The sequence below is a fragment of the Ctenocephalides felis genome, unplaced genomic scaffold (assembly GCF_003426905.1).
Source record: "Ctenocephalides felis isolate EL2017-DRISC unplaced genomic scaffold, ASM342690v1 CF-g0.4_SCAFFOLD_01886, whole genome shotgun sequence".
Taxonomy (NCBI): domain Eukaryota; kingdom Metazoa; phylum Arthropoda; class Insecta; order Siphonaptera; family Pulicidae; genus Ctenocephalides; species Ctenocephalides felis.
Window position 1 is genome coordinate 81,840,485 of NW_020538040.1, and position 22,202 is coordinate 81,862,686.

The 22,202-nt window shown below is 27.1% G+C and overlaps 1 protein-coding gene across 3 annotated transcripts in view; it reads right to left on the reverse strand.

The window, feature by feature from the left end:
* Positions 1-22,202, reverse strand: part of LOC113378721 (complexin) — a 548,906-nt gene that overhangs the window by 30,875 nt on the left and 495,829 nt on the right. For all 3 annotated transcript variants that reach the window (XM_026619288.1, XM_026619289.1, XM_026619290.1), the window contains one exon: positions 1,809-1,975. In XM_026619288.1, coding sequence (XP_026475073.1) covers positions 1,809-1,975 — 167 coding nt within the window. The remainder of the gene's footprint in view (positions 1-1,808; positions 1,976-22,202) is intronic.

Genomic DNA, 22,202 nt, shown 5'->3' on the forward strand with positions numbered 1-22,202 from the left:
AAAAGTTCATGGTAAAATAAAAAGAGGTAAACACATTTTTGAGTGAAAGAAAGCTTGCGCAGAGCTTCTAAAAAAGATTTAATGGAGTTATCTTATAAAAGAGATTTAAAATTGTTGTATTTGAAATCCTTATAATTAAAAGTGTAACTGATAGTTTTATTTGTATAGAGTAATGAATAAAATTAAATAAAACCTAAGATAAATTAAACATTTATTAAATTATTATATTTATGTGTGAATTGTGCTTGATATTTTCAGTAACATTGTAAATAATTGAGTATATATTATTATATTTGAGTTAACTATATAATAAGCAATTAGTTAAATATGAAGCAGTACAAAGTGCCCTAAAAAGCTTCCGACTTAAAGAGTTTTTGGTAAATTTTTTGTTTATTTTCTTGCAATAATCAAACTGTAAGTTTTTGCAACTTGCCTTAAGATAAAATGTCACTTTTAACTAGTTTAAATAAGAACTATGTACTGACTTTTAGTAAGAACTTTATTATTTCACTATATGTTGTTTATTATTATCTATTATTTTTCGATATATACGTTTTTTGCCTTTAAACATTGCATAAATTCTGTTTAATTTTCTTTATAATTAACTTATTAAAAATTAGAACATGTGTCAGATAGTCCGAAGGTTAAAATAAAATTAAAAATTTATGTTCAAAATTCAAAACCAGGACTGCAATATTTAGATATGCTAACCTGGGACGGGTGGAGGGGGGGGGGGTTTAAAATAGCATATGCTATTTTTAAGGATACAATAAAAAAGTAGTTTTTTATATGAATATTTTTTTATCAGAGTTGCGGACTCTTAGTAAGAACTTTATTATTCGATTATATGTAATACTTTTTTATCTATGATATGATATTATATCTTATATTTTTCGATCTTCATTTTATATTTCTCTCGCTTTTAAGTCTTGTATAAAATTCTATATCACTTTTTTCATAATTAATTTGGAAAAATAGTACTTGTTCATTTGTTTTCATAACTTTTGTTAATTTACCTATTAATTTTCAAAAAATCAGGACAATCCGGGACAAAAGATCTAAATCAGGAACAAATATTACATTTGAAATAACCCGGGACACAAGGTTAAAATTCGGGAATATCCCGGCCAAACCGGACGTATGGTCACTTTAATTTTAACCCGACTTTGTTATCGCCAATTTTCTCATTCATAACGTATTGTTTCATATAAGCACACTCGTTTTATATATCATTTTGAGATATTAGATGGAAAGTTGTAATTTTATTACCAAGTAATTGCGGAAAAACAATCTAAAACTATACTTCTAGAAAACCCAGGACATTCCGAAACAAATATCTAAATCCGGGACAAATATTGCTTTTAGAAAAACTCAGAACAAGAGGTGGAATTCCGGGACTGTCCCGGCCAACCCGGGACGTGTGGTCACCTTAATAATAGCAAAATAAATGCTGTGATGTTAAGCAATATTGATATTGGTACTTTGGATAAAACACATATAAAGCCATATATATCAATGTGCATAATGATATGATATTGATTTTGAAATATTTGATTTGAAAGTTGTAATTTTATTATCAAGTAATTGTGATGGCTCAATGTAAACCTATACTTTTAGACAAATATTGCTTTTAGACAAATCCAGGACAAGAAGTGAAATCCGGGTCAGTCCCGGCCAATCCGGGACGTATGGTCAACTTAATAATAGCAAAATAAATGCAATGCAGATAGAGAACATATAAAACCATGTATATCAAAGTGCATAATAATAACTCTATCTTCCTATCTATCACCACCTGAGTAACTTACCTTGTCTCTGATTTCTTGGCGCATCTTCTCGCGTTCTTCTTCCATCTTACGATGCTTCTCTTTGCGCCGTTCCTCGGCCTCGCGGATCGCTTCTTGTCGCTCGCGCTCGGCCTCCTCCTCCTTCTCCTTATCGTCGCCATCGTCACCGCCGTCACCGCCCACAGCCCCTGAGGAAAGACAAGACGGTTAAGATAAGGTATAATGATAATACGGCGACTCATAACACGTTCAGGTAATTTACTAATTAATTATGTATTTTACAAGTATATAAAGTAATACTAATTAGCTTATAGGTACCTGTTGAGAATCAGAATTTAAGTATTTCTATGTTTTATTAATAATTATTGCTAATGATAGCAAATGGTAGTATGTTCTGGATAGCATTAACAAATGCCTTGTTGAAAAGATTAAACAAAAGCAATAATTCAAATACTGGTAATATAAACAATAATTCAAATACTGGTATGGGCGCATTGGCACAGAAAATCGGCCCTCTTTGGTATTCAAATGATTTTTACACTATTTTAAAGGTTTGCCTTAATGCAATATACCAATTTTCATCTTTGTACCTCATCTTATGGCCGAGATATCATTGAAAATATGCCAAAGTAGCCTCTTCTTTCAAACTCACTTTTTGATGTCACCATAAAATTTATAGAAAAAAACGCGTGATTCTACTCATATTAGCCTAAACCATATTATGTAGAACAATAAATTACAATCATTTATGACGATCCGAACTGTCGACAAACAACAAACTAATTATTTACAAATGTATTTTCAAACCAGTGTGGTCTTATGGGATTCAACTATGGGGCACCGTCAAAAAAAACAATATGCAGATTATTCAGCGAGTGCAGAACAAGATCATACGGCAGGCACTGAACGCACTCAGGTACGTTCCCAGCTGGTTGATTCACCAGGACAGCAACATGATGACAGTAAATGAAGTAATTCAACAAAAAAACAGACAACTATAAAAAAAGAATTGACGAACACCCAAATTTCTTGGCACAAAAAGTATTCTCAGAAGTGCGCCCAACCAGGCTAAAACGAAAAATTCCCAATGATCTCATAAATAGCCATTTGTAAACACTAACATTAATAAAAATATTATTATTATTATTATTATTATTATTATTATTATCTTATTATTTATAATATTGTTATTTTGTTATATTCTATTGTTTTTCTAGTATTATTTTATTATTCAGAAATTTTATTTATATTATTTTTATTATTATTTGCTTTTATTTTATATTAAATCATCATACTACGGATATTATTTTAATGTAAATTCTATCCTTTGCACTCTTATTTATTTAAATTTATGTTATTAATTATCATCATTGCTAGATGTTAATTATTTAACTGTTGTAATAAATATTGTAATTAAAAAAATATATATATATATATATATATATATATATATATTATTACAAATAAGCACTTATTATTATTAGCTAAAAATGATAAAATAATTTTTCAACTGATGTGCTCGAGTAATGCATTTAGTTGAACCACTTTCTCATTAGCTTTGTTCAAAGACTATTGTTTTTTCTTCTAGTATTGCAAATATTGTTAAAATCAATTTAGTGGAACACATTGGAAAAGTTCCAATATTTTTGATTTAAATTATATTTCAAAATTAAATGTTAAAAAAGATACTGAGTAAGTAAAATTTACTCAATTTGCTTGAGAAGATGGATTGAGTAAAATTTAGTGCTGATACATTTCTTGTTCAAAATTGTAATTTTATTTAAAATATTCGAATTTTAAATGACGTTTTAATGAATGAATAATTATAATAATATAATTATAATTATAATAATTATAAATGACGAATCAATAAATATTATAATTAAAAACTAAATACAAAATCTTATTTAAACTTTAAAATATAACTAGTGATGCATGGTTTTATATGCCTTAAGGCAAATTGGGAAATTACAATTAGACATTTGATGAATAAAAACAACCAATAATGAATGAAAATTGATGAAAGTCATACTAATTGTTTTAACTATTTTGAAATTGATTATTATCAGTACAGTCAAGTATCAAGGCAACGAGCGTATTCTACGAACATGATTAAAATTTAACTTGACTGTGTCGGGATAAAATAAAGGCATTCGAGGACCTTATGAGATAAAATAAGATAAAAAATGACTTTTTGCAACAAATTTGAAAACAGAAATTTAAAATTTTCTAAATTGAACTTTGAAAATTAAAATTTTTAGCGTGAAACCTTCAATTAGTACTTATTACTGAAAATCTTTAAAATAGCTGATAATTTGATTTTTATATGCGCAATGATCATTTTTGATAATAAAATTTAATTTTCGTTTTTTACGATTTCTATAGCATACACTTTGGTTAAAAATATAAATTGGAATCTCAATCTCAATTTCAATTATTGCAATCTCATTTAATTTAAAATTATATACATAAGACTGTTACAGATCAACACAAAAGTTCATTTTTAAATAACCTATCAATAATATGAGTCATCGAATTACGTTTTTTATGGACTAAAAGCAAAAACAAGTACAGCGATGTCTATAAGATGTTGGTTTCGATAAAACCTTTAGGGAAAAGGGAATTCCATCAAGTATTTTTTGCTTTGGAAAGTAGACCTAGTAAAGACACGCAGCATAATGATGGCATTTTTGCGAATGACGCAGCTTTATGATCTTGTTCATGAGTGCGCGGAATAAGTTGTGGAAAGACCATTTGAACAAAGATGGGAAATTGGGAATGGACGTTAATGAGTTTGCGGGCGGCAGCATTTTACTACATCATTAAAATTTAGTAGTGTTAAGCAAGTCATTGAAAAGACATCAGAGCCTAAATTCGCAGGACACATTCAAACTTATATTTCCGGGATAAATCAATGAAAATTGTTGAGTAAACGTATTAAATGATGAATGTGATAGTCAATATATACAAATTTAACTTATTTATTTTAAAGATCTAATTACTTATAAGATTAAAAGATTTAATATTAACTACAGTATGTTTATTTAACTTTCTCAGCAAATAGAAGTAATTCTAGAAATGTGCATATATTTGAAATATACCCAAGGTTTATATGTCCTTCACATAAGATGAATTCCTAGAAACTGAGCAAAAGAATTATCATGAAACTAATATTAAATTGGAAAAAGCAATTATATTCTGATGTAGTCGTATGATTCATTACAAATTAATGAATAACCACAATTATTTTATGTATACATAAGTATATTTCTAATGAATTGGTTTTTACATTAGTAATGAATATAAATGGTGAAATATATGAAAATAGAAATGAAAAAGTTTGAGCTGATATTCATCCAAATAATAGAAAGAAAAAGTAAATTTTGTTCTTGAGTCCTTATTTTCTCTTTTTAGTGGATAAAACAGGCAAATATATAGTAAAAATACAAAATCCACATTGAACAGAATAATTTAAAAGTAATCATGCTAGTGAAAAAGAATAAACAAGATATGTTTCTATTTTTTCTTATAAATTACAATCTGCCTTTATAGAAAGACATTGAGTAATTAATTTGATAAATAACATCGAATTTTAAAAGAAAAGCCCGGGGCTTTACCTTTTAATATTGAACTAAATTATGTCTAAATTTAGGTTAGGTATTATAATAAACGGGATGTAATAACAAAAAAAAAACAAATAAAAAAATAAATCAATTATATATATATATATATATATATATATATATATATATTATATATAATGCCGTGAAAATGAATCGATATCTGTATAAAAAACGTTTTTGTTTTTATCTATATAGAATACTTAATAACAGAAAACTATCGACGTAGATTGAAGAGAAAATCGGCACTTGCTTTAAGTCATCAACTTTCCTGATAAATATAGAAATATCTTTGTTATTATTTATGAGAAATTAAGAAAATAGTTAAGTTTACATAATTATCATTAAAATATTGTTAATATTATAACTAACGGAAAAACAACTACTGAGCTGTTTTTCCAACATGTCACTGTAGTATACAATGTCCATTTACGGCTGAAAATTGTAAGTTCCCCAAATTTACTAAATGTCTTTAACTGGACAGTTGTAAATAAAATAAAGAATGAAAAAAAATCTATATAGACAAGTTTCTAGACAACTAGCAAAAGATTTCTTAAACATATAATGAAAATTTAAAAAAATAAGAAGTGCTAAATTAACCCAAAACACAAAAAATCAAATGCTCTCCAACAATTGGTATATGAATAAAGAAAATGTGCCCTTTATCTCAAAGTTTAATTTTCTGGAAACCGTTTCTACTACAGGCGCTACATTGGAATTACAACGCAGCTTCAAGAACCATTTTCAAATTTTAACAGTGAAGAGAATGTCTATTTCATAGAAATTAAAAATAACTGGAATGTAATTAAAATTGAAATATTTCTGAACCATCAAACAAATTCCATTTGCCTGAGTTTGGAAATATGAATGAATTGAAAAATAATTGAAATGGTATGTTGCATTTGTTCCGTAAAAATTTTCATCAGAGATTCTAATGAAAAAAATTCCACATCGCGGGTTTCACGAAATCAATTCCACATCGCGCGTAGAATTGATTTCGAAAATTGTTGCTTTTACTTGCGTCACTGTCGATTGATTGTTAAATGCTATCGGGAACAATTTCTATTGAAAATAGATTTACTATGAAAATCAAAATCGTATGCCAGTGTTAAGTATTAGTGTAATACGTAATCTGTTTGCCTACTATTGTACCGTAACACGGATATTGATCATATTTGCGTAATTTCAAATGCCTTTGCTCAATATATTTGAGTTAGAATATGTGGCAAATTGAACGAAAACTATGCAGCAGAAACATATAGGCACATAATATTTGCATTGCAGCTTTGCATATGTTTATTGCCAATGAATAATGTTTATTGCACCACTAGTATTACAGATTGAACTAATGTATATATATATATATATATATATATATATATATATACACGCACTGGCACATAAGTTATAGTGAGGCTTATAGGTCTGCGGGTAAAACGTTCCAACACCATTATGTCAAAAACAAGTAAAGGATGGTATTTTTAACGATACTATTTCAAAGTAGAGGGCAAATTATACGCAACCAGTCATTACCTTAAATTGGTCGACATCGATATCACGGGATGAATAGTCGCACTGTAAAAAATTTAACGACAGTATTTTTTGAAGTTAGTTTTTTAAGTTTTGAGAAGTGTTGTTACCTAAATATAATTTTTAAGTATACACTATTTAATTGTTTTATAATATGTATTATTATCTTTATGTTCGATTAAATAGTTTTTTTTATATAATCTCTATAAAAGCATATATGTGGTTGAGTTAAAGAGGACCAAATGAAATCTTAGAAAATAGTAAATAAAAAGTATAGTAAGTTATATGTGGTTGGGTTAAAGAGAACCAAATGAAACCTTAGAAAATAGTAAATAAAAAGTATAGTAAGTGCAAAAAAAGATCATAAAAAATAAATTGAATTAATAGTAATTCCAACGCTTCTAATAAATAATTCCGCCGATGTACTAAACCTATAGGGTAGGGAGGGGCACTAAGTTCCAATTTGACATTGAACAATTGTTTTGTGAAAATCAAACAATTATATCACAACAAATAACACATATACCATCTGACTACGTTCAGTAAAAATCTCAGCTAACTCATCATTGTAAAAATGGCTTTTTTGCTGTATTTCAAAAATTTGTCATCTGGACCTTTCTACCTTATAGGCGGGGTAAAACGGGACGGTCAGGCGGGCACCGGATTCAATGTCTCATTTTTAATTTTAAAGGAATTTACGATATAATAGCTACGTTATTCAAACAATGCAAAATATCAATTTCATGGCTACATTTTTTACAGAGATAATATACAACTGCATATAACTTTAATTTAGTATTTCATTAAAAATATTCATCAGCAGAGCTGGAATAACTACTTATTTAATTTATTTTCAATAAAATTGCTTTTTTAAACTTATTTCACTTCTTTATTTGCTATTATTTATTGTTTACACCTTGCCAGAGTAAAAATTTAGTTGGTTCTTTTTACTCCAACAAAATGTAAGCTTTTATGGTTTATAGAAATTATATAAAAAGAACTGTAGAATCTAACTTGAAATTCACAATACATATTATAAAACAATTAAATAAAATATACTAAAATTATATTGAGATCTCGTAAAATAGGCAACAGTGCTCGCAACCAAAAAAACTAATATCGAAAGAGAATGTTACTAATGATAGTATTTTTTTATTCCTTCTCGAGTTAAGTTCATAATTCCATGAATTAAGTAACGAGTAAATATTGTTATCAATCAAACAATCACTCTTAATTCCTTTATCAGAGAAAACTTTATAATTCATTAAAATATAATAAAGAGGTACACAAAGAGCAAAAATGTTGAAGAAACATATTTAATTTTGCTGTATGTTAATTTAATAAAACACAGTATGAATATTTTCACCTCGATAAAAATATTGCTTATAAAATCAATATTGTTATATATTTGAACAGAGTTTCATTGAACATTATAAAAAGCAAATATATTAATTTTGACTTCATATTTTAGCTATTTTGAGTAATTATTCAAATCACGATTATTTAATATAGAATAAAAGCATTGAATATTCAGAATAAATTTTAATGATATTTCACTTGCTTATTATGAAATGAATAATAATGTAAATAAATGTCTAACAATATAAACTGATATATGAAATGAATCATATCAAAAATATCATGTTCAATATTCGTATTTTAAAATGTAATTAAACATAATAACAAAATTGGGAATAAAAGTGGAATAAAACACATATATTCATATATTATTTTGATATTAATAATTCGTTGGTAAATAAATATGCCGGTGATAGTTGCATTAGATCTATTGTTTTAGTATTAACCACTTCTATAAAATTATTTATTGTATAAAGGAAAAAATTACGAGATGGTATTTTAGTAGTTATTTATTTTACTAAATACTTAAATTTATATAGACAGCAAGCATTCATAAACATAGATAAATAAAAACGCAATCAACAATTCCTATACCAAAAAAATGATATGAATCTACCAGCCAGAGAATATTCGCGACATATTTCTATGTGCATACATATGATGATGATATGAGCATATTTGAGAAAAATATGACTACATATAATTACATTTGTATTACCATCGATTCTGTATAAAATATCCATATTTCCCTGGGAAGGAAAACAAGATCTCGTGTTGACATCAAACACATAAATATCGATTACATATTCATATCTGGTTTAATGTATTTCATACGGATACATAATACAGACACAGAGGGAAGCTAATAATATAAAATTAGAATGTTTATGAACAATATTCTGTCAAGTCAAAGAAGACCAAGTATGGTATCCTGATGTAATTATTTTCGTATATGAAATACAAGATCATATACATAGGAACATCAAACAGATATTAATATTTGCTAGAGTTTCTCTATACAAGCTATATTTATGAATACTTTTATATATATATAAATAAATACGTATATATAAATTTGAATATATAATTATAATCCAAAAATTTTGTTTCTGAAATTATTGATAAATTTAAATATTTTTGAGCAATGTCACAGCAAGACTGGTGGATAAAATGTAAACATATTATGCAGTCAAAGATTTGTTCAATATGGTATTGCATTTTTTGAGTATGTTTCCTATTTTATATTGGTATCGATCAATGCTTCATTGCATATGAATTGTAAATATAAATTCCCAAAAAAGAAGAAAGAAAGAAAATTCCCAAAAGAGAAGCTTATGTTTTCGCCAGAAAATCCAAGACACTAATTTTATGTTTTCTCGACAATTCAAGTGCGTGTTTATGTGTGCCAAAATTTGAAAATTTAAAAGCAGATTGAAACTCAATTAAGAGACTAGTTGACCAGTTCTACTAGATAATCGAAAATCATTTCTTTAGAATTAGCAAAGAAATTTCTTGGTTTTTGTCCATGTTTTTGCAAAAAAATCTGAACCAATTTTGAAAATTTAAAATTCATTTTTTTTACTTAATTGTTGAACAAAATTTTTTTTCGATTTTGATGAAACATTTGATAATAATGAAGTTCTAACGCAATATTCAGAAATAATACATGCCTACGAACAGTTTTTAAATTATAAAAAATCAACAAAGTTTGAAATGATGGAACGTTTCGAAATTTCAAAATTCTATTGTGACAGTTTAAAACTAGCTAAATCTTAATTCGACTTAAATTGATCAAGTCGAATATATGTATACACATATCGGGATTTTTTTTTACCTTGGACTAAAAAAAACTGTGTCTTACACTTAGTTATACTAATAATTATGCTTGAATTGTTTACATTAATCAATTCCATTCACAAAACTTCGTGGAAAATCCATCTTCAAAAATATCGAGTTGCGTTTACATTTTGTCTAATAATTTCATACATGCATATTTTCATGAATTGAGTATTAGAATGCCTAGCCAAGCTGAATAATAAACCAGTGGGCATCGTGCCTTAAAGCAAATTGCTGAAACTTCCCATACCGATAATTTAGATTTTTAAAAAAGCTTCTAAATTCTTTGGAAACTTGGAAACAAATAGATTTTTGAAAATGTTGAAATTTTTGAACAAAATAACTTTTTTGAAAAATTAGATTTTTTTCTATTTTGAACTTTTTTTCATAAATAATAGCGCTGCGTATCAACTTTAAAGACAAAATACTAATGAACATTGATACTAAAGAACCACCCACAGAATTAAACGAAATTTGTACTTATTATTAAATTCTCTATAAAATGTCTGATAATTTGATGTGCTTTCCACTCGCGAGTTCCGAGATTTATATGAATTTTGCCGCAGGAGCGGCGTCACCCGAGTGCAAAGGGTTAATGCTAATTTTTGACCGCCGAATGGCAGTTTTTTTTTCTTTTTTATTAGATCTCCGAAACTGCTGAACTTGCCTTTAAATAATTACCTTAAAATATTTTTTGTATCATTCAAATGGGACACTTTGTTTTCCCAAAAACTGAATTACCATTTTAGGCGCTTTTTACGCCGTAGTTTCGGAACGGCCCAATCTGGCTTTGTCAAAAACTAATCAACACGAGTAAATAATTAATGATTGGCATTGGCAAAACAAACGTTACGTAGATTACTTTCTAAAATTTATCTCTTATATTTTTTAAGAAAATAAAACTACTTTTAAGTTTTAGAAAGAGAGTAAAGCGGGAGGGGCATAATATTTTTGTTAAAGTTAAAGTTGGAAATTAGTCAAAATTAAAATGCCTGATTAAATCTTATTAAATCTTAATTGTCTTTCCTAAACAATGCACAATATCAATTGAAATCCTTGGATGACACTTGGTAACTCTTCGCGAGTTAGGCAACTGCTTATTGGGCACATAGCGCGGTTTGAGCACGTCTCACAATACTGTTGACACAGAGTTGTCACACAAGTTGTCCTCGTGTGACAGAATCAGTTGCTTGCTCTTCAACGTTCAACGCTTTTGAAATATAACTATGCGCGACGGGGGAACCGTCACTATTGAAAATTTGCCAAAATATCTTCTATAGGAACATAAAGGGCGATAATTACGTTTTCGACGGGGTTTTGCAACTGATGGGATACTTGAAATATAATTTGTGATCCAAATCAACAAAATTGCTTGTGAGCGAATTTAAATGTAACAAGACTTAATCGGTAGTACTCGAACACACATTAAATTGGTATGTACCACAATTTTATCAACAAGTAAATATAATGAAAAAACTGTGCATGGCATCGGGCAAATTGCTGGAACTTTCCGTATCGTAATAAAGTATTCGAGGAATATTAAATGATTTCAAATATATTATTATAAATACTATAACATTCATTATTCGTATTTTATATACAAAATATAAGAGCTTATAAATTGAACGACGATGTTTATATTATAAAGTTCACCGTCCCATTTATAAGCTTTATAATATTTGAAAAAACTTGATGAAGCGGAGTTAGAATTAAATTAAATTGCAAAGTTAAAATTATTTATTTAAAGTATATAAGGGAGTTTTAGAGTTTGGCTAGAATTAAAATTAATACGAATCATTTTTGATATTAAATAAAAATTAAAAAAGCTTTGTTCTCTTTTAGCTTCTTATCTATGAACAGTTGTGTCTGTCTTTGCCAAAAACTAATATAATGACCACGTTTACTCATCATTACAAACTGAATGTTTTCTGAATCTTTCAAATCGGATGCTTTGTTCTCGCAAAAACTCAATTTCTGTCTTCTGCACTGTTTGCTTATCTCCGAAACGGCTGTGCCGATTTTCACCAAAAACTAATCAGCAGGCCTCCCTATCAATACGAATCGACTGCTTTTTAAATATTTCAAATTGGTTGATCCGTGCTTGAAATCGGGCATGAAAATTGTATCTAAACATTATGCATACACACACACACACATAAATTTTTTCTAAGGTATGCCAGAATGATCAGAAACTTTTGAAACATAAGGATATGCAAAGATTTTCATTTTCAATTATTTTGAGATTACTATAACTTATCCTTAATTGTTAACATAACAATAATTAGAAGCAGTATAATAATAATAATAATTTAAGTATGATAAGCAGGAGTCAGAGATTTATGAGCGATTGCTCGGATATTCATCAAAAGCGTTGGTCTTTTAGAAGAAAACATAAAGGATGATCTATCTATATATATTTTCATTATTGGTTTTTCTCGAACACTGATTATTTTAGTTCTATATTTTCAAGAGTAAACCTGTCCTCGCTCGTATGTAAGTGGTTAGAGAGATGGGATTTTAATCACCAAGTAGTGACAATCGATTTTAATTAAAAATATAGATAGGAATATGTTTCCAAAAGAGAATAGCCTAATGCCAATTTATTGGTGCACCAATAAAACTTTCTTCAGCATTACAGAAATTGTAAAAATATCACATAGAGATGGAACAATTGATCGGGTTCGAGTTTATGAGAAATTCTTCACAACATCTAATATAACATCAAGTTATGATCATTGTTCACAGAGTTAATCTGAATCACTAATGCTTCATATAAGGCTGCCCGAAGTTGGTACAGAATCTGAATCCTTAGATTTCAAAACTAAAACTCTTACCACAGAAAAGCCGTAAATGTGAAAAAAATGTCGAAGAAAAAAAAGCTTTCATTTGTTATGATTAAAAGTTTTCAATATTCAAAATTATATTTTTGGCATTATATGATGTTTTATTATATAATATGATTATATAATATGAATTATATAATAGTTCAAATAACTTAATGTTAAGTATTTCAAAAATAGGATGATATTTATAAGTTAAAATATGATAATACAAAATTTAAACTATTATGAACTAAAAGTATAAGTTAAAATAGCAAATTTAAAAAGTCTTCGTACTGGAATAGCGAATTTCAATTTTCAGCGGTAATAACATTAAATTTCATTTATTTCAGCATGTAAATACGAGTACTAATTTGCTATCTTTTAAGAAAGAAATATATTTTTATATGAATACATGCAAGCTTTAAATTGTTATTGTCAGTATAATATAATTTTCATATTATGTTATTATTGTAATGTTGCATGTAAATAACATACGATTTTATAATAAAAGTAATCCAATAAACATGAGTACTTTGATATACTACATTATTTTATAAAATTATTGTGAGTAAACATTGTGGAATACATTTCATTAAAACAAAGCGATATATAAAACGCTCCAACAATTTATATGCAAATTACTTCTGTCAAAATTGTGAATAGAACAAACAATATTTTAAAATATGTGAAATGAAAAACCCTATAAAACTAAAACATGATGAAATTTGAGATAAAAATATAAATTTTGCAAGAAATAATCGTAAAACTAATTTCACCCATTGGGATTAAACGAATGTAGTAGATCGAAATCATAAATCTACTTGAAATACGTAGCATGATACGTGGATAAAATGCTAAAATAAATTATGAAATGTCCATGGTGGTCACACGGAAAATTATTAGCTCGATTCCGACATATGACATACTCGTATATGTGTTTTCAAATGAATTGATGTTCGATGTTTGACGTGCATATTTTTTGTGTGAGAGTATTAACGGTTGTTTATATTTCAGTGTCTGTCGGATCATATTTCAAAATGATATCAATGAACACCAATATCGATTGACAATCGACAATTAATTATAGATGAGCATTCATAGACTGTTATTCGTGAATAGTTCACAGAATCATAGGGTAATCATACGGTAACGATATGGATAATTATAAAAACATTTTTTTTTGAATAAACTCATTCCAATAAGAATACCGTTAAAATACTCAAAATCTAATATTGATATTATTCAAATTATGAATAATTATATATTGTTATACTGAAACATATAATTTCGTATTAATTTGAGAAAATATTCAACTGAATTATTTGATATGAATGATATGATTAAATTTAGATTAAATGCCCATAATTTATTGATAATATATAAGAGAATTCATAGTAAATAATGTTATGATACTATTTACAATGTCAATATATTCTATTAAACATTATTATTTTTAATATATTATTTATATATTTCTTATTGTATTGCCTAATGTTGTGCACTTCTTGTCACAACATTCATTTAATTATCGTCTATATTATTTTATAAAATTTAAGATTACTATTTCGTAATTTTTATATTTTTTAGATTTTAATATATGTACCCAGCAGGGGACCAAAGTTCTCGAAAACTAAAGAACAGTGCTTACAACTAAAAAAACTAACAACAATGAAAATACTTTTGTTATAAATTTTTAAACATTGCCGTTTATTCCGATAGCGACATCGACAGCGGGCAATTATACACCTTTTCCCCCCTACTTTCAAATATTATGAAATATCATCAAAAGAGCAAATACCATCCAAACACACCAATAAAAAAATCAGAAGACTGAAAGGAAAGTGGCCGCAAGATCTAATAAAATGACTATCAATAGATTTATGTAAGGAAATTCCTCAATAGAGAAATTTCTAAACGCCATGTACCTAACAGCAAATAACCTCATTGAACCAAGTGTTCAGATTGGCCTTGCGAAATAATTAAAAATAATAAGGAAAAAACTTTCAAATATTGTTGTTCAAATTTTTTTAACATTACTTGTTTTTGACATATCGGTGGTGGACCTTTTTAGCTGCGGACATTTAAGCACCGCTTTAACTCTATATGTTATTCATTGTACTCTTATATATGACTTGCATTTTGAATTAAAATTTATGTACAAGTATCCGCCGATATTTTGCACTTGATCAGTAATATGGAATTAGTAAATTACAACCTGAAGTACTAAGTTATTTTTACCACGTGATTCTTTTACGAGTTATCATAAAATTCCATCAATTTCAGCCGATGTTTGCCTTTAAGCAAAAAGCGTAATCGTGTTCAATCATCCCCCGGTTTCCCTTATGTTATAGGTACAAGGAAACATGAACATCGTGCACTGATTGTTTGCGTCTCCTACAAGTGGGATGAAGCAACCTAGACAATGGGCCTGGGATGTAGTTTAAAGTCAACATAGTGATTTGTATTGCAACGGATATTGATCGTTCTCTAACTAAACTATACACCGTACAAATATTATATCATCACATGTTCACACAAGTTGCAATTAAGGTGTTTAATTGAACTAACAAGACATGCTGTAATTATTAGTTACGAGCTTGAAGTATAATAAGTAAGATGGATTGAAGAATGACGTTTAAATGTTAAAAGGCGATGGGTACATTTTTGGAAGGTAACTTTTTATCGCTTTTAAAAAACGTTAAAATGTAGCCAATTATAACTTGCTAATTCTAGATTCTAACTATAAATGTAATGTAACTCTAATTTCGTTAAATATTATTAGTAAAATGTGGAATTCTCTTTTAGACTTTATGCTTTTTGATTTCTCTTTACAAAAAATTATCAGTTACCTTTAAATATCCAGTCACGCTAGATTTTTTTTGGCTTCTTGGTAGAATTCTTAGATAGTTTTCTAGGCTATCTCTAGAAAATAAAGTCTTTCAGTAATAAACTATTCTTAAATCCACATGGTCCTACGGTATTGATCTTTGGGCATGTGCCAGTAAGTCCTATATTGTACCAATGCAGAGACTACAATTCAAAACTTTCAGAACCATTACTATTGCTCACTAGTATATTTCTAATTATATAACTTAGGCTCGCCCGTAAGTAAGCGGTTAAGAGCGACGGGACTTGTTTCAAAGGTCCCGGGTTCGATACCAACTTCGAGCAGCCTGTTGTCAGGCAACATTGACAACGATTTTCACTTGGAAATATAGATAGCAATATGTTTCCAAGTGAAAATAGCCCTCACCCGACATTGTTGCACCATACTTGCCCTATTACAGAGATTGTAATAAAAATTTATCATACAGAGATGTGACAACTGTTTGGGTTACCATCTGTAATAAAACAAACGTAGTTTGTAAGATCTTACTCACAACAGCTCATAGGACCCATTAGTTCTGATTGCTGTTCAAATAAAATTATAAATATATATATATATACATATATATATATATATATATATATATATAACTTATAATGATTTGGACATTCCATTCCTAAAAGATGATACCAAAAACAGTTGCCTTGCGTAATTTTCCAATAGTGAAGTTACTCAAAAGAAATTACGATCCGACAGATTCAATCTAATCTGTATTAATTTAATTTGTATTTATTTCTCTTTATTTGTGAATCACTCATTAGAGACGTTATGTTATTTACTCATATTTGCATGTCTACTCATGTTTTTTGTAAGAATCATGTGCATTTTATGATCTTCCAAAAAGCTTATGAAAATTGTATTACTTTGCTGTTCAAAAAATATTACAAGAAATTCTTTAAAAACTGTGAGAACTAGGTGTAAGTGACATGTATTACGGCAGATTGCAAGAACTTACCGTTACGTGTACGTAATAGACTTTATCAAAAGAAATGGAGATTTAGTAATTTTTAGAGATAGATATGTTAAAATGATCGTTAAAGGTATTAGCTCTATCATCTTAATAAAGATTCATCAAAATTGCCAAAAAAACAACTAATTCAGAAAACACGGCCCGGCTGATCTTTGCCACAAACTAACGAGTATAAACAATATCTTTTGAGCAGTTTACGTATTTTCAAAGTCGGTTCAGGATTTTTAGCTAAAATGGAAAGAAGAATTTTGCAATTATCAGCTAATTATAAAGAAATCTCTCTCGGAAAAGTTATAAAAAAATGACATATTATATAGTGTTGTAATCTTATACGTAGAAGTTTTTATTATATTTTGGGACTCACTTCTATACATCGAAAAAATAAATGTTATAAAAACTGCTTTACTTCAAACTTCTATAATAAAACAGTTTAAATGAAGTAAATCACAATTATTTAACCATATCACTATGAACGAATGGTTATATCAAATAATTGGGTTGAATATTTTCTCAGTATGAAATTATGTTTCATTATAACAATAAATAATTATTCATAATTTAAATCAAACTTCTATGATAAAATAGTTTTAATTAGGATAATCACAATTATTTAACTGTTTTGCTACAAATGCCGTTCAGAGATTACATCCACATTACATGGATGTCGTCCATGAAATATCTTTAATGTGCGTCCGTTCAGTAGTTCAACGGACGATACACCTGCGGAAAAAATCTCGCCGCGAAAATGCTAATAAAAAATAACTTTTAATTTGATTTTCTATTTGATATTTATCACATAATTTGCAAATTGTTTACAAAACGAAAAGTTCCATCAATTTACCTTTAGACACATTGCTATAAGCAACTATTTTCTATTTGTTTGTTTGCACTGAAATTTCCATATTCACGTAGCACCTATTAAAGAAAACGCTATTCTCGGAATGCAACGCGATTGCAAAACATTCTCGTCGATTGTTCGAGTAAGATCTTTTTGATCATTTATCTAAATAAAAGAAACGGAATGATATTTAGAATAGTTTGCAAATGACTATTTGACAAATGCAATACGAGAGAAAAATAAAGAGAGAATTTTATTTCGCAACGTTGATAAAAGTCACTCGGATCTCCGGCTGCGCATGTTGTTGGCGCGCCATTTAAAGTGAGAAAAAGGTTCAATAAAAACAAAAAGCCCTCAAGTTTATATACGCGTCGGTATACAGACGAGGAAAATATGAATTGTATTATTTTAAGTGCACGTTTCTGTTACAATACATATATATTCGAATAAATTAATCTGATTACGTATAATGCCTTGAATAAAATCAGGATTTGAATATAATGTGAATTGAATTTAAATAATTAACAATAGTTCAAACTGTAAACTAAATTTATACCAGAACACATATAATTAGTTAGATATTACGAAATAACTGTATGATTACATTTTGATCCGAATTTAACAAGACTATATTAGCTATTTGTTATATATAAATTTAATTAATACAATTTGATATAATTGAAATTTGTGGCCATGCACAAATGATTCCATAGTTATATCAAATCATTCTTAATTTAAGAAAAATATTTATTTCAAGATTCAGTTTGAGCTCTCTCATAGATAAAGGGTTATAGTTATGGGATTTAATTGGGTTTACCTTTAAAATAATCCAAACAGCACATGGAAACCTTAAGTTCTGATTGTTCAAATAAAAAAAGATTCGATTTGAATGAGTTTTGGCAATTATATAAAAACAAATTATTAGCTACGTATTACACGTAAATCAATTTTAAAAAGAAGGGTAAAAGGTCTATCACCAAAATTTCAAAAACAAGTATGGATACTTTCTATTAACAATATTTGAAAGTAGAAGGCAAACTACGTCAGTTTCAGACGATAATAGGGCAACGATTGAAAATCCATAACAATAGTATTTACTTTAATTCTTAAATTTTTTGGTTATGACAACGTAGTTTACGAGACCTAAATATAATTTTTAAGTATACGATATTTAATTGTTTTATGATATGTATTGTTATTTTTAGGTTAAATTTAACATATTTTTTATATAATCTTTATAAAAGCTTGCATATATGAGGAGTAAAAAGGACCAACACAAAACTTTACCTATTGTGTAAAAGATAAGAAAAAAGTAAATTAAGTTAAAAAAGGCAATTTGAGCAGAGATATTTTAAATTAATAGTTATTCCAACTCTGCTGATGTATATTTCTAACAAAATTCTAGATCAAGATTATATACGGTATGATTTTAGCAAAAAATGTGCCCATCAAATTTATATTTTGCATAGATTACATAATGTATCTATTATTTCGTAACATGCCATTGAATTTAAAATTGAAACATTGCATCTATTTGCCCCCTAGCTTTACTCTATATAGACTGAGTAAATATATACAGATAACAAACTTTAAAAAATTTGTAAAAAAAAAAATTTAATTAGGAATTTTATTGAAAATAGTTTGATAGTTGTTTGTTTGATATGCGTTATGTATTGCTATTTAGTTTTATCTGATTTAGACAGGATAATTAGCTAAATTTAAATTGGACTTTTGTGCCCCACCATACCATATTTAAACATTTTCTACTTTATTCAAATTAAATTTCCATTAATTATATGTCTTCCGAATTAACATATTAAGACGAGCGTATTTTCAAGAGTTCTCTGAAAACACTTTTTGTTTTTATGTCTTTATAAAAAACATTTGTGTATACTAATATATTTAAAGGTTTTAAGACATGCATTTTAATATAAATCAACGCTAATTTGCTACTATCAAAACAACAAAATAAAATGAATATATTATTAAATAATGTATGAGTTAATTTTACTGTTCAAACCGATATATATATTTCTTCAGAATAAATATGATAGAAACTGATGGTCGATAAATAAATAAAACATTTTCTATTGTCTACAGAATTTTCACAAGAAATATTCATGAAACATATATGAAGAACTTAAAAAGAACAAATGGCATAAATTGATCTATTGAAATAAATATGTTAAAATTGATAGATAATATGTAAATCGTTTCTATTTCATGTTCTTCATATTAATTTAATAAATAAGTTAATTATGTGAAAATGCCATTTGGCCTTAAATGCATGAATTTCTCAATATCAAAAATGATTGAGTTAATTAACAAGAATTGAGATCTCGAAAATATTTCCTAATTTATAAAAAAATGTCTTTATCTGTTAATTATGAAGAACTCGGTTGAGAAATTTTCACTGAAGTCTAATCAATCTTAACAAAATCTACTAAAAAGTTTTCAAGTATTCAGAATCAGACAAGAACGAAATTGTCAGATAATTAAAAAGAATCGGTTTAATTGATGTCTGCACAAAACTGATATATTTATAATGAATTCATAATTTTTAAGAATTATAATATTCATTATTAATAGTAATCGATTTACTATTCTAGAAAATCTCAAAACTATACATTTAACTGTTAATTACGTTAATTAAATTGGTTTCCAAACGATCCTTTTCTAAGAAAAGATAAATATTTAATGGTTTAAATGTAACTACAATTTTTTTATATAATATTTAGAATAGCCTAAAATAAAGAAATAAATATATAGATATTGGGTAATAGATAAATTAAAAATCACAAAAAATGCAAATTGTATTTTCTGTCTAAAATAAAACTTCTTTCTTCATAAGTTGAAAATGCAAATGTTTTAACAATTTTTCTTCCATGAATTTATAAAAGTTTATAAAGAAAAATAATTTTCAAACAAAATTGAATCAAATAAATTGTTTAATACCTATATAGATTCTATTATACATGATCGTGGTTTATATTTGAAATTTCTAACATGTTGATATATTCTAAATTACTTCATACTTTGAATGACAATTATCAGACAAAATACAATTAGTTCGCTGCACCTGATAACCAGAGTGTCAGAAATCTGAAAATAGAGTTTGGATCAATTATTTTCCAATCTCGTTTGTAAATAGGAGACAAATTCAATTTTGCTTTGAGACTATCCATTACGCTGTAACTAATTGAAAATAAGATTACTGGTGCACGTCATCTATAATTGTAAATTGAACGCGATTGATTAAATATTCATTAAATCCATTCGACGTAATATTGGAAATTATGGAGATAGTTGCATATATTGAATATAATTGTATTTCTAAAGTATGTAGACATATATATATATATATATATATATATATATATTAACCCGCTCTACATGAAGGATAGATTCCATATAAAACCGTGTAACTCAAAAAATTCACTTTTATATGAAAAAAACCGTGCTAAACGAAAATCACTATATAAAACAGCTCCTTTTGTCAGTTTTTAATATGATAAATAGCAAACATTAAACGAAGTTAAAATTTATTATAATATACTTAATATCGAACACATTTAATAAATTATAAGAATATTGATTTATTTCAATAATAAAAAATATATAAAAAAATCTATTTTAAATATTGCATTATCCTTACTCTTTAGAGAAAATGCAATATTTAAAATAGGATTTTTTCAATATTTGTTTTAATATGGCTCAAAACTTCAATTTTGATTGTAAATAGTTTATTCTAATACTTTATAATGCTTATTTAAACATACTTTTCCCTTTTTATACTCTCTAGTTTTTTCTTTCTTTCATCTTTTGCCAAACTATAATTTTTGTATATATTACAGTTCTTGTAAAAATAGTTCTGTTATTTGCCCACTTTGAACAACTGTACGCTATAAATTATATATAAACACTAATTAAAATCAAAATTTATTTATTTATTTATTTATTCATAAGCAAGACATAATCAATAATAATAAATATTATTTCAGGCTCTTGTCAAGAACAATGATGCTCTTTGTTTTGGAATTTCAAACATCTGGCTTATATACACATAAAATTTAGTTTTGATCATAAAACATAAAAATACTACATACATATTTTTATTATTGACATATACTATGTACTTACTGAAAATCGTAACTATAACATATATTTTGTAGTGTTGTATTTTGACAGTAAACAATGTTACTGTAGATATAGGAAAATTAATTATCGAAATTAATAAATTTTGTTGAAAACAAGTTATTTCCAAAAACCGTGTAAGATTGAAAACATGTAAAATGAATACCATGTGTATATACAAGTACATAATATGTACTTCAAGGAATATATTATATTCCTTTAACATAAATATGTTATTCCTTGAAACATTAGTAATGACAAAAAAATTAATTCGAAACGGTTATGATGCACGTGTTTGAAATATATACATGTTTTAGTAATTTTTGTAATAGAAATGTATTTAATATGTATATATGAAAATATGCATATAATAGAAAACGAAACAATATCTGAATTTCAGGCAATATTATCCGACATTA